Source organism: Eptatretus burgeri, chromosome 7 (assembly GCF_056783735.1).
Source record: "Eptatretus burgeri isolate ZD-2024b chromosome 7, Ebu_testis_v1, whole genome shotgun sequence".
Classification (NCBI taxonomy): domain Eukaryota; kingdom Metazoa; phylum Chordata; class Myxini; order Myxiniformes; family Myxinidae; genus Eptatretus; species Eptatretus burgeri.
Genome location: NC_140967.1, coordinates 107,163,139 through 107,176,089, shown reverse-complemented (window position 1 = coordinate 107,176,089; position 12,951 = coordinate 107,163,139). Strand labels below are relative to the sequence as shown.

At 40.9% G+C, this 12,951-nt stretch overlaps 1 protein-coding gene across 1 annotated transcript in view; it reads right to left on the bottom strand.

Moving 5' to 3' along the window:
- LOC147024056 (uncharacterized) overlaps nucleotides 1-5,505 on the bottom strand; it is a 121,004-nt gene extending 115,499 nt beyond the window's left edge. The window contains exon 1 of the mRNA XM_085890365.1: nucleotides 5,287-5,505. Coding sequence (XP_085746491.1) covers nucleotides 5,287-5,319 — 33 coding nt within the window. The 5' untranslated portion in view covers nucleotides 5,320-5,505. The remainder of the gene's footprint in view (nucleotides 1-5,286) is intronic.
- Between the last annotated feature and the right edge of the window lie 7,446 nt (nucleotides 5,506-12,951).

Here is a 12,951-nt window from a genome sequence, read left to right as displayed (position 1 = left end):
GGCATTTGCCGGGCAAGGAAAGATGAAGGCTTTGAAAATCCTCCTGCATGATCATAAGTTAATCAATGTATTTGCATCACTTGAAACGAGCTGGAATATTAACAATGACGTGTTCTGTATCATCCAGGAGTTTATCAACTTTACTGTTGCAATACCAAAATGACTAAAGTTCATAAACTCAAATACCAAATGTTCTGCAGCACATGAGAGGAGCTCAAATCAGGACATCTTCCACTAATGCATTTGGGTCCGTTTGGTACTTTGCAAAATTAAAGATTTTTCAAGTTTATTGGTCAGTTGATTTTGTTATTCTGTCAGTTTGTCTATTTGGCAATTGCTGATAGGTCACAATTCTAAACCGATCATCATGAAAGTTTACCAAGTTGAAGTTGGAAGAGGTAGTCTCACCTGAGATGCTTATTGATTTTGAGGTCAAAGGTCAAAGGTCATCTTCAGGTCAACTTTCTAAAATCGTCATTTTTCATCCCGATTGACTTGAAATTTGAACAATATTTGCATATTGTGTCACGGAATTGGGAGACCAACTATTTTTGAGGTCAAAGGGTCAAAGGTCAAGTCAAGGCCAAACTTCTAAAATCATCAAATTTCAATCTGAAAAATAATCCATTTTCATCTGATTCACCTGGATATTAAGCAGCAATTGCGCAGTGCATCACTCATTTTGGAAACCAACTATTTTTGAGGTCAAAAGGCAAAAGGTCAAATGACTAAAATCATCAATTTCAATCTGAAAAATAATCAATTTTCATCCGATTGACCTAAGCTTTGATTAAGATTGTCAATTTTATTCTTAACTAGTACGTGCCCATAAAAAATTTTTAAAATAATAATTAATAAATAAATATTCAAACCTCGAGCAAGAAACAACAACCACACAGGCCGTTTCTTCGCTCTCGCATGCCCATACGTGCGTGGCCCGGAAGTTCGCATAATATTTGCAGTTACGATTATTCGCTATTTAGTTTTAATGCCCAAATATTCAATTAGCGCCAACATATTTTGCCTTTTTGCAATGTCATCGCAAGGAAAAACAAAAAGAGAAGAGAAGAGAGAAAATAAAATTACTTCCTGTTTCGGAGCACACCAGCACACTCTGATGTTACCGAAATTTATGCACCGTCTAATATGAAAACGATCATAACTTGGGGCATTGTGTTTATCTATAAGTGTGCATAAGAAATCGAGAAATTATTAGAATACACGGTCGTCACTCTCCGGAAGCCTGTACGTTGTAAACCGTAATGGGGAACGCGGCTGAGCTTCCCTTCCCCATCGGCCACTCCCACGCAACAACGTGTCTTGTCATTGGTTTGGTAAATAAATGGCCATAACTTGGGAGGCACTTCTCAGATTAATATCAAACCTTGAAAAGGCACATCCTCAGGTCCCCAGCAATATACCTGGCAAGTTTCAATTAGATCGGACCAGTGGTTGTCGAGAAACAGCGGTCACACATACACACACACACACACACACACACACACACACACACACACACACACACACACACACACACACACACACACACACACACACACACACACACACACACACAGCTGGAATTATCGATAGATGAAGTGGACAATTTTATGTATCCATGGCAACCTTTGGAGAGGGGGATGGATTTTGCAAGTATTGTGCTCTGCATGACGTCCTTTTCTTGTTTGCTTGTTTGTCTGTTTGTTTGTTTGTCCGCACATAACTTTCGTCTTTTTCTACACAACCGCTTGTCGGATTGAGACAAAATTTTCAACATCGGAGAGACTACTCATGTAGAATGTTTTTACTGATAATTATGGTGTCATAGGTCATGTGATGTGGTAGACATGTTGGAAAAACCGAAAAAATTTGGACCTCTGTATCTCTGAAACCGCACCAAGGAAAAAATTGAAACTTGGCACAAAGCAAGTACTCCTCATAGGGAATGAGTATGATTTTTTATGACATCATAAATGCCTTCATTATGATGTCATAATTGCATATGTAGAACGCCAGATCTGATCAGCATGAAAAAATTTGAGGGTAATCTTGGGGTAAAATGGTCCACAAAAAATATTTCATGTCATCGGTAACATGAATCGACAGCCATATTGTTGTTTTTTAACCTTCAAAAATCTTCTTCTCTTAAATGGCTGGACAGATTGATGCAAAACTTTACATATATGACCGCCTATCCTCTTCTCTTCTTCTTCTTTTGGCTGCTCCCGTTAGGGGTCGCCACAGCGGATCATCCATATGATCCGCATAGTGATTTGGCACATGTTTTACGCCGGATGCCCTTCCTGACGCAACCCTGGTCACCTCTTGCGACAAAGGGATCTGGTGCACCTATTTTAACCGGGGTATACACCAGGCCCAGTACACTGGTACTCATTTTGCCGACCTCGGAAGGATGACAGGCTGAGTCAACCCCCTGGTGTATTAATTCAGTGGCCCAACGGGGCTTGAACTCAGGACCTTTTGGATCCCAAGCCGCTGCCCTAACCACTGCGCCAACTCCAGGCTCAAACCAACACCAACACCAACACCAGGTTCAACACATATATGACCGCCTATTCATGAGGAACAAAAGGTTCACACATATGACATCATAGGTCACATGGTTTTGCAGCCATATTGGATTTACCATAAAAACCAATAAAATCTTCTCCAGAATGGCTGGACAAATCGAGGGGACTTCACACAAATGTTCCCCAAGGCATGGGTGTACAAATTTGCAAAGGAATAATTGATGTCACATGGTTTGGCAGCCACATTGAATTTAAGAAAAATATTAAATGTTTTTAATAAATCGAAGTGAAACTTCAGAATTATGATATAGTAGTGATGGGGAATACATGTTTTAAATTTCAATTTGATTGGACACATGGTCTGGCAGCCAGAATTATTTAATTTTTTGATCTGGGTACTTTTTAGTTTTTCTTAATTTTTTTATTTTAAATAAGGCTCACTTGGCTGTGCCTGGATGGATTTGAAGGTAGAGGGGTCGCAGCTGAAATGTGAATCCTATCCAGGTTCCTCCTGATGACTTCATCTTTGCTTTTTGCTTGTCCAGGTTCCTTCTGATGACTCCAATGCAGGACTGTACGTATTTGGTCTTCCATTCGATTTGAATTGAATTTATTTTAATCCCATTCTGAATTCAATTGGATAATTTTTTAAAAAACGTCATGGGTCAGGGTCAGGTGTGCGATCAAAGCGGGGTTGCATCAAAGTGGGATGTCTTGGTACGCGGTCATCACTGCCAGTAGTTACGAAGTGGCAGTTCTACTTTTGTCTCTTACGACTTACGTAACACACCAGTACACAAACGCCACACAAAACAAGTCCTGGCAAGGCACTGCAATCACTGATTGCTCTTTTTCTTGTTTTCCTGGTTTTATAGCCGAACTCGTGGATGTTATTGGGTGGGCTCACTGCATCCCTAACCAGTTGTATCTAGTCATTGTGCTATGCTCCCAGAGGTGAGTTTTGCATAGATCAAGTACATGCACCCAATGTAGGATTCTTGGCAACATGTGATTCTCAGGACTAATATTTACCATAATTCATTAGTTTGAACTTGTGTAATTCATTTTATCGTTGTGTTTCAAGCTACTAGTTGAGCGGAGTGTAAACTCTCTGAGGCTAACTCTATATATGAGGTGGACCAATGTGGCATTACACTTATGTGATATATTCACCGATGCTGCTCCATTGATGCACTTGTAATGCTGGTGCATTGAGTTGTTGGCTCATTGATGTTTGCAGGAATTAATGTATGGATTCATTCATGCCAATAAAGCACTCATGCCTGGCGTTGGCTTCATGGTTAGGGTGGTGGGCTTGGGATCCTTGGGTCCTGAGTTCAAATATTGCTTGGCTATTGAATTAATACCAGGTGGGGTTGAATCAGCCTGTCGTCGTTCTGAGGTCGTAAAAATGAGTACCAGCTTGCTGGGATTATTGAACAATTCGAGTGTCCTGTGTTGGAGTGATGACCTGTCCAAGACTGTGCCCAATAGTCCAGGAGACTGCTTTGGCAGCACCAATGCTTTGCACAGAGTATGGTCCCAATGGATGGATGGAATAAATCACACCACACATGGAAAACCTCAAGCTCAACCTCAGACTTCCTTGTTGTTTATTACCAACCTATGGAGGAGTACTGACAGGGGGGTGGTTCTTCGCCGTTTACATTATAAATATAGAATTCGTGTCAAGAGCTCTGTTGACATATTTATTTGCATTCGTTAAAGAACAGAATTGATATGATGGATATAAAGTTTGTCACATTTTCCAAGTCACGCGATGGTATTCTCTGAAACCTTTACATCATCAAATCCAAATCCATTGGGACCATACTCTGTACAGAGCGTCGGTGCTGCAAAAGCAGTCTCCTGAGATATTGGGTACAATCCTGGATGGGTCGCCACTCCATCATCCCAGCAAGGTGGTACTCATTTTGCCGACCTCCGTAGAGTAACAGGCTGAATCAACCCCACCTAGTATTAATTTAACAGCTAAGCAGGATTTGAACTCAGGACCCTAGGATCCCAAGCACACCACCTTAACCATTAAGCCAACATCAGACACATGATTCACCAGCATGACATTTACAAGGACGTTTTCATGTTACTGGAGAACTGCATCGCTTGCATGTTACAGTTTTGTAAGAGATTATAAATTATTGATATGACAAGTAGACTTTGTTACCAAGGTGCAAAGTTATGCAGTATGCGTAATTATTGAGGAAATGTTTGCAGTTTTTCTGATTGGATGGCATTGATGCCAACTCGTGTGGCACATTTCCAGCAAGGTTTGCATGGCATAGGGGACGTGTGATTAAAGAGTTGAAACTGACGTATTGATTTTGACTTTGCGACACCACGGAACTACACACATTGACGTTTTGACCATTTGATTATGGAGTCAAATCAAGAAGAGAACGAAATGGAAGGAGCCAGTGTATTTCCTGGAGGAAAGGCACTGGCATTCACCATAGAAATACAAAAGAAAGTTAAAAGGAGTTTTCAAAGAACAACAGTGAAAATCCAAACAGAAAGAATAGAAAGATGGGAGAAGTGACATTACCGTTGAACAACAGAGCCGTACCAGCTGGCTAACGTCTTATGAAGAGTATTTGTGTATACGTGCTGAACATTGCACTGTAACATCAGATGGAGATGATGCATTTCAGATGACAGACACAATTCTGGGAACATTCAAAACATCAACAGAAGAGTGGTTCACAAAACGTCAGGGATCCCGCATCACACGACATACCTCTGAGAGCACCATACATCCAGATGACAGCATGTTGCAGACATCGAAAAATAAATCATCATCAAGGCTCAGTCATATCTCAACACTTCATAACTTGGTCTCATCGCTCCACTTCCAAGAAGAACAGAAGCATGCAGAATTATCAACCAGAATGGCTGCGCAAAAGAAGAAACATGAACATGAATTAGCGAAAGTGCAACTGAGATTGCAAGAGGAAGAATTTGACCTAAATACTGAGATGGCTACCACCACTGCAAAGACCCAGATTCTTAACCAATTTGAACAATGGGAATCTGGCAGACGTCAACTTGGCAGATCAACTAGCCAATTATTGTCTAAAACTGGTGTAAAGCAAGACGCTGCGGATTTGCGTCCGTGTCCTTCCAATGTAATACCATCTAATTCACGGCTGTTTTCTCAAACGAAGCCACCTCATGAAACCCCTCAACATGCTTCAGGACAAGCCATGATCTCTGTCGTCCAGCAATTACGCAAACCTGTCTCAGAAATCAAAACGTTTGCTGGGTTTTCCAAGTCACGTGACACTATTCTCTGAAACTTGCACATCATCAACCCCATGGTATTTACGAGTACGTTCTGATGCAACTTGAGAACTGCATCGCATGCACGTTACAGTTTCGCAACAGTTTATAAATAATTGACATGACAAGCAAACTTTGTTACCGAGGTGCAAAGTTATGTTGTATGTTATAATTATTGAGGAGATGTTTGCATTTTTCTGATTGTTTGAGAAAAATACCTGAGATGTTGTTTTCTTGTTTTCTTACAGTCAATCACTGAAACTGAAACTGAACGTTGACTCATGTGGGAAGCACATTTCCAGCAAAGTTTTCCTGGCATTGAGGACGTGTGATTAAAAAGTTGAAACTGACAGTGCATTGAGTTTGACTTCTCGACACCACCGAAGTACAACGTTCGATCAAATCCATGGCTGTATTGTACGCCACGATGTACTCTTGCCGATGGTTTCACCGTGCCAGTTGTTTTTCCCTTTTACTTTCTATAACCTTCGTTTTATTTTCCTCCCAGTTACACAAAATAGAGCTCGTCTCAGTCCTTACATACCACAAATAGTGTGCAATGGTTCACATGCAACGGTAACCTGTGTACGTACTTCCAATTTTTCTCTGAATCATTTCTGACAAGTCGGGATAATACAGAATACACGTACCCCCGAATAAATTGCCTACACCTCGTTTTGTTTTTCCATTCTTGGTTTTTCAAAGTCAGGGACAAAACTTTTGTCACTTCCATTTTAAAGGAAACTATTTTGCACTCCTCTTCTTTCCTTTGTGACGTCATTCCTGGATTATGATACCGTCCAAGCATGGGACATTACGGTGTGAAAGACACTGTTTGTCACACACGTGATTGCACGAAATATCATGGAAACATCTGTTCACATCGTTTAGTTTTTCTGCAAACTGGAGTCCCCAACCATATATCCAAAAAGGTCAATTTACCCCCAAATTCCTGCATAAACTGCAGGACATCAAACTCTCCTTTGTGAACCACATATCTTGGACAAACAATATTTCATTTTCAGTTAGAATGGGTTTTTGTTTCATTTTTTAAAATTTTCAAAAATAACATCCAATTATTTTGCAATTCCACACATCGTAATTGGGCATTTCTCCAAAATTATCTATAAAACATCTTTAAAGTTTACTTGATTGACAGCAGTTCATTGTAAGTTAGAATGCTTAAGATCACTGACCAATTCATGGCCATTTTTTTTTTAAAGTTCTAAGGCTCATAGTGGAACTGTCACAAACATGGACATAAAGACGAATACACGAGACAACACAGGACTGTTAGATGAGACAAATGCAGCTGCTGAGCTTGAGGAAAGTTGTCACTTTTCGTTGAATCTGGGTACCAGCAACGCAACAAAAATGGATGGTGCCGCCTTTCTCACCATACTCAGCGAGGAATTTCCCAAGTGGGAATTTCCTCCTCCCCATGGATGCCAACCTATGGGAATTGTCCATGCTCATATCCTTTGAAATGCTGAATGTCAACCAAGGAAGCAACACGTACCATTTTTAAAGTCGTTAGTATGACTCGGCCAAGATTTGAACCGCCGCCCCCCCAGACTCGGTGCGGTCACTGTAACCTTTGCACCACCGAGTCTGGTAACATTGATCCAAGGCTCATAGAGGAGTTTGGGGTATGTGACATTGCCCTAAGACTTATTGAGGATTTTGTACAAAAATCACATGCAGGACAAAGACCAAACAATCACATGTAGCCATCAGTACAATTTCATTTTCTATGCATGTTCTTGTAATTAACATGGACAAATGCATATGGATCGAGCTGTGTAGGGATAACACCTTTTCACTGAGCTAAAATAGAGCATCCCTCTCCTAAGGCACATGGTTGGCACATCCCATAGAGAGTTCCACTATCCAAGGCCACCTTAAAAGCTGCACATGCTGAATATCCTCGAGAATGAAATTGACCAAACCTGGGGTAGATTCCACCCCTTGGGTCGACAGGTGACTAGGAGATGGAATTCCTCATTAAAATCCCTGGTTATCGAGGTACAGGGATTGTCATCATGTCTTATGACCCAGATATAAAACATTCAGGCTAACAACCATGGGGATGAGTTCTTCAAAAGAAAGAATGGACAGCATTAATGGCACCATTCTCAATAGGTGTGGGGTCTTGCTCGGTAGTGTTGGTGTGGGGGTGCAGACACCATAAGGTCGACATCCAGTTAATGTAAGCAAAAATGGTGTGGTTAAGCAAATTGTCATTTGCCCACTGACTAAAAATACTGGATTATGGGTAAAAGGAGGTTGAGATTGTTTGGTTCTTCGAATGTTGATAGTTTCACAGGTAAGGCTCGGAAGGCTGTAAATCCTTTGATCAGAAGAGTGTGAAGAGCTTTATTGAAAGAAGTTAGTGGGGCAGGAAAGTTACAAGCGAACTGGTTGAGTTTTTTTGTTTGTTTGTTTGTTTGTTTTTTGTGTACATTGCCGAGTATCGTACGAGAGCTAAGATAAGAGAGTATGTAAGATTCTTTATAGTGGGGAAAATGGCAGGAAGAATTGAGTCAGCGTGGTGTTGGATAGGAACTAGTTAGTTGGCACAGCACATGAGGGATGTTTTCAACATTACTGAGACTCCTGTGTGTGAAGCTGATTTTTGAGAGGAATTTGATGATCATCATTCAGCTTATGCACTTGAAGTGGGATGCCAGGAGCAGGATAAGGAGTTCTCGAAGAGTGTAGTGGACTTGCTCAGAGGTTTTCCTCGGGATAGAAGAAAGATGGGTTCGGTGATTTAAATGGACATGAAGGTCTTCAAAAAGGAAGCATTTAGGGGTGATATGGGACCAGAAATGAACTGTTTGCAGCAAATGCTGGATTTTGTAATAGATTACGGGCCATTACCTTCAGAAATTAATTATTGTGGTCCACTCCTTTGCAGAGGATGAAATATTGTTTAAAGTGTGGCTAATATATGCCGAATCATGATTCTAACTTATCCCGCTTTCGGAAGTTGCACGTTAGCCCGCACTTCATGCCCAAAGTTTGCAGTATCATTTTGGGTTGCATGAAAATTTTGGATGCCCAATCATGATTGATGCCAACACAAAAATGCACAATGGTTCCAGCTTTAAGGCGGTGCATCTGCTGCATATGCCCGGTGTTGGCTTAATGGTTAGGGTGGTGGGCTTGGGATCCTCGAGTCCCTAGTTGAAATCCCACTCAGCTGTTGAATTAATACCAGGTGGGGTTGACTCTGCCTGTTATCCTTCTGAGGTTGGCAAAATGAGTGCCAGCTTGCTGGTATCCTGTGTAGGAGTGGTGACCTGTCCAGGATTGTACCCACTAGCCAAGGAGAATGCTTAGGCAGCACCAATGCTCTGCACAGGGAGTATGGTTCCAATGGATGGATCTACTGTATCTACTTACTGTCGACACTCCATGAAAGATGACTGTTCTTGAAAATCATCATCGTCAACTAGTCAAGCCAATCATCTCCTCCACCCATGTCCTCAGGCTCACTGTCTACATCATCGTCTTCAGTGGGAGTTGGTAGATCATTGTTTTCACTTGTATGACATGAGCATGGCTCTCTGCACGGAATGTCTAAAGACATGCAGCATTTGTCATCTGCCTCCCCGACTCTGGACTTAGACTCCTTGCGTGCACAGGATGAATGCTCAAGGATGCTTTTTTGAGCTGGTTGCGTCTGCATCCACTCAATTCCCAGGTCATCAACTGCATCACTTATCAGCTTCCATCCATGTCCAACAGGAGGTGGAATACCTGGGTGCCGTTCTAAGCTATGCTTGTAAATGGCGGCTTAGAAATTGGCTCTGTGAAGATGCTTATGCAAGGCATCTCAATTTTGTGACAAAACATTCTCCACTCTGGTCACCAAGAAAAACATTACATATCTGGAATTATCCACGTTTGAGTGTTCCTGATGACCATAGAGATTGCAGACAAAGACCTCAAGGTCTGACACCATGTTTCCAGTTACTCTGAACGATTCCCCTCGAGATTGAAATGCGAAACACAATGTTGAAATGAACTGACAGCTGACAGTCACATCCAGTGAAGCAGTGGGGGCCTATCAGTGATTTGGTTATGTCATCTCCAAGATGTTGTGCAATAGCCTGGAGATGAAAAGGCCACAGATTCTCATCTTTCCCATTGTGGAAGTAGAGCTGAGAGCTACCAAGCCAAGTTAATGCGATGCCGATGACTAACACATCCATGTCAGGACTCATGATCATGATATTGTTTCAAGAGGAAATGGAAATGTACCTGGCATGTAAGAACATCTTTGTATCTGCCTCTTTTTGCGAACAGTGCAGCTCTTCAATGTCTTTTACAAGAACCGTTCCATCTTCCAGAATGATTTAAGGCCTAGATTTAAGTAATGGAAAGATAACCGATTATTTTAAAGATGGAAAGAAGCTGCATGAGGGAAGAAGGGATATTGGGAACATTAGAATTAGAAGAATAGAAGAGAAAAGATTCTTCATGTGGAAAAGGACATGCTTAATTGATGGAGGGAGTATTTTAAGGGAATGCTAAACGTGGAAACTAAGAGGGACATGTTAGGACAGGTCAGCAAGGTGCAAGCACCAGTTGGAGGAATAGAAGCTTGTGATAGCTCGAGGGAAATATTAAGGGAAAGTGAGGGGACTGTCAGGGGTGGTGATGGAGATGATTAAGGATTTGGGAATAGAGGAGTAGATTGATTTTGGGAGTGTTGGTTAACATCTAAGGGGAGGATAGGATACCAAAGGATCGACAGAAGAGTTACTTAGTGGATATTGACAAGGAAAAGGGAATGTTATGAAGTGTGGCAATTATAGGAGATTCAAGCTGATGACTCAAGTGTTAAATCTTTTGTGAAAGTGTGATGAATGATAGGCTGATAGAGTTGGTGGGGATTGTTGTGATGTAGTCTGGATTCATGCTCGGTAGGGGAACAACAAATGCTATCGTATTAGCAATGTTGATTCTGCCTTCCTTAGTGTTTTACCCTTTTATTGATATTATTTTGACACGTGCATACATTGCACTACCCAACATACAATCTCCTGTAAATTTCTACTGCCCTCACACCTTCCTTTAAATCAATTAAAATACAGTTTGCTGCTTGTAGGACTTGTTCTGGGTAGTCATTTGCTCTTGGAATACTGCATCACTTCATTTTAATGAGAAAACAAATGAATGCTTTAAACAATCCGCTAATAGATGTGCATGCACCGTAATCACATGAAATGAGACAATGCACAAAGCAGTAATCAATATCTACCACCTTGATTTAAAAAAAAAAAAACATTTGTACCACCCTTGTGCTAAATCTTCAGGAGTCATTGAGAGGGAATAAATCGTTTCTCACATTATCATCACGATTGACAACGCTCGGTCATCAGTGCCTACACAGACAAACCCCACATGTGGATGAATGCGAGCTTATGTGTATAATATGGGGTATGCTCACACATTATAAGCAATAACAAACCGTGCATCCCCCATTGTCTCGGGTATCTCACCTGCATTTGATTTTTCATAATTTTTTTTTAATTCAGTTATATTTTCATTTATGGATGCTTTCCACTGGTTTTGTGAATTTTCCTGGTGTATTGGCTTTGAAATCCATCGGCACACAAAATTATCCTGTTTCCCCATTGTCTCAAGTCGCTCATCTGCATTTTTTAAAATCTTTTTTCATTTATTTTCAATTTTTAAAAAATATTTTCATTTACGGATGCTTTGCAACAGTTCTGCGATTTCTCTCGATGTATTGGCTTCAATGTCCATTAGCAAGCAAAACTTCAGTTTTCGACGTCACCCGGAAGGTGCCAATCTTTGATATCAATCAGTGAGTCAGTGAATCAGTGGTTAGAATGAGCATTATATATTAGATGTGTGTGTGCGTGTGTGCGTGTGTGCGTGTGTGCGTGTGTGCGTGTGTGCGTGTGTGCGTGTGTGCGTGTGTGCGTGTGTGCGTGTGTGCGTCAGTGTGTTAGTGAGTCTCCTCCGTAACTCCAGAACGATAAAACCTAGCAGCCTGAAACTTTGCATGCATACTAAGAAAACTCCAAGGAAGTGCAAGAGTGAAAATTGGTGTTTGGGTGAATTAAAACATCCTTTTTGAAGATAATTAACGGCCTTATTTAATAATATCTTTCATCAGGCGATCCTCGGCCACCTCTCACTCAATGGGGTCTGAAGATGCTTACTTGGTAACCTCGCTGGGGTCTGAAGCCACCATGTTTTTTGGCCTGCTCAACCATGCCTTGACTTGGAACAGGCCGCAACGATTTATTAACGATAAAGTTTCTTTTTCACTTTCCTCACTCATATTATCGATTGCCTGTTCATCATCGCGACAAATTGCTGTATACATCACTTTTGTAAGTCTTATAGTTTTCAAATTAGGAGCTTGGAGTGATTTCACGCATTTTATGATACGATTTTCCATGATCTACTCTCACGGACTAATTCAAGTATATCATCAAAATATTATTTCGGTTTTGAGGATCGGATATCGTCCGGACCAAATATGTGTCAAAATCTGGAGTAAAATCTGATAATATAAAGAAATAACGAGTCTTTTTACTAAGCCGATATAGCTATTTACTTTAAACAAGCAATGCTATGGTCCCTCCTCCTCCATACATACAGAAGATAATGTGAAATTTCCGAAGCATCAAACTTAAACGACAATAAAATAATTATATTGAGTGAACAAAAATATTTAGGAATGTTTCAAGATTAACCAGCTTCATTGAGCTACATCATTTAATGCATTCACTGCAAGACCTTGTGCACTGTCCCCCAGAGGGACAGCCTATCCATAACATCCGCCAGATCTGTGTCTACATTTTTGGAGGTTTTGCGAGGTGCTCGAGAGGGTATCAAAGCAAATCTGGTGAAAAACGGACGTTTTAAAATAAAGTTATCTTGTTTGTGCGTTCCACGTGACGAGTGCACAGATGAGCAGGCAAGATGGCAGATTATTTATCTGCAATGTTGATTTCACGGGCAATTGAACTTTGCGATGTTTGTAGGGTTGTTCTGCATAAGACTGCAACTCTTTTGTGGATAAAGTCATTATTTGAATGAATTCATTTAATTTCATTAATTGCTGCGTGCGCGG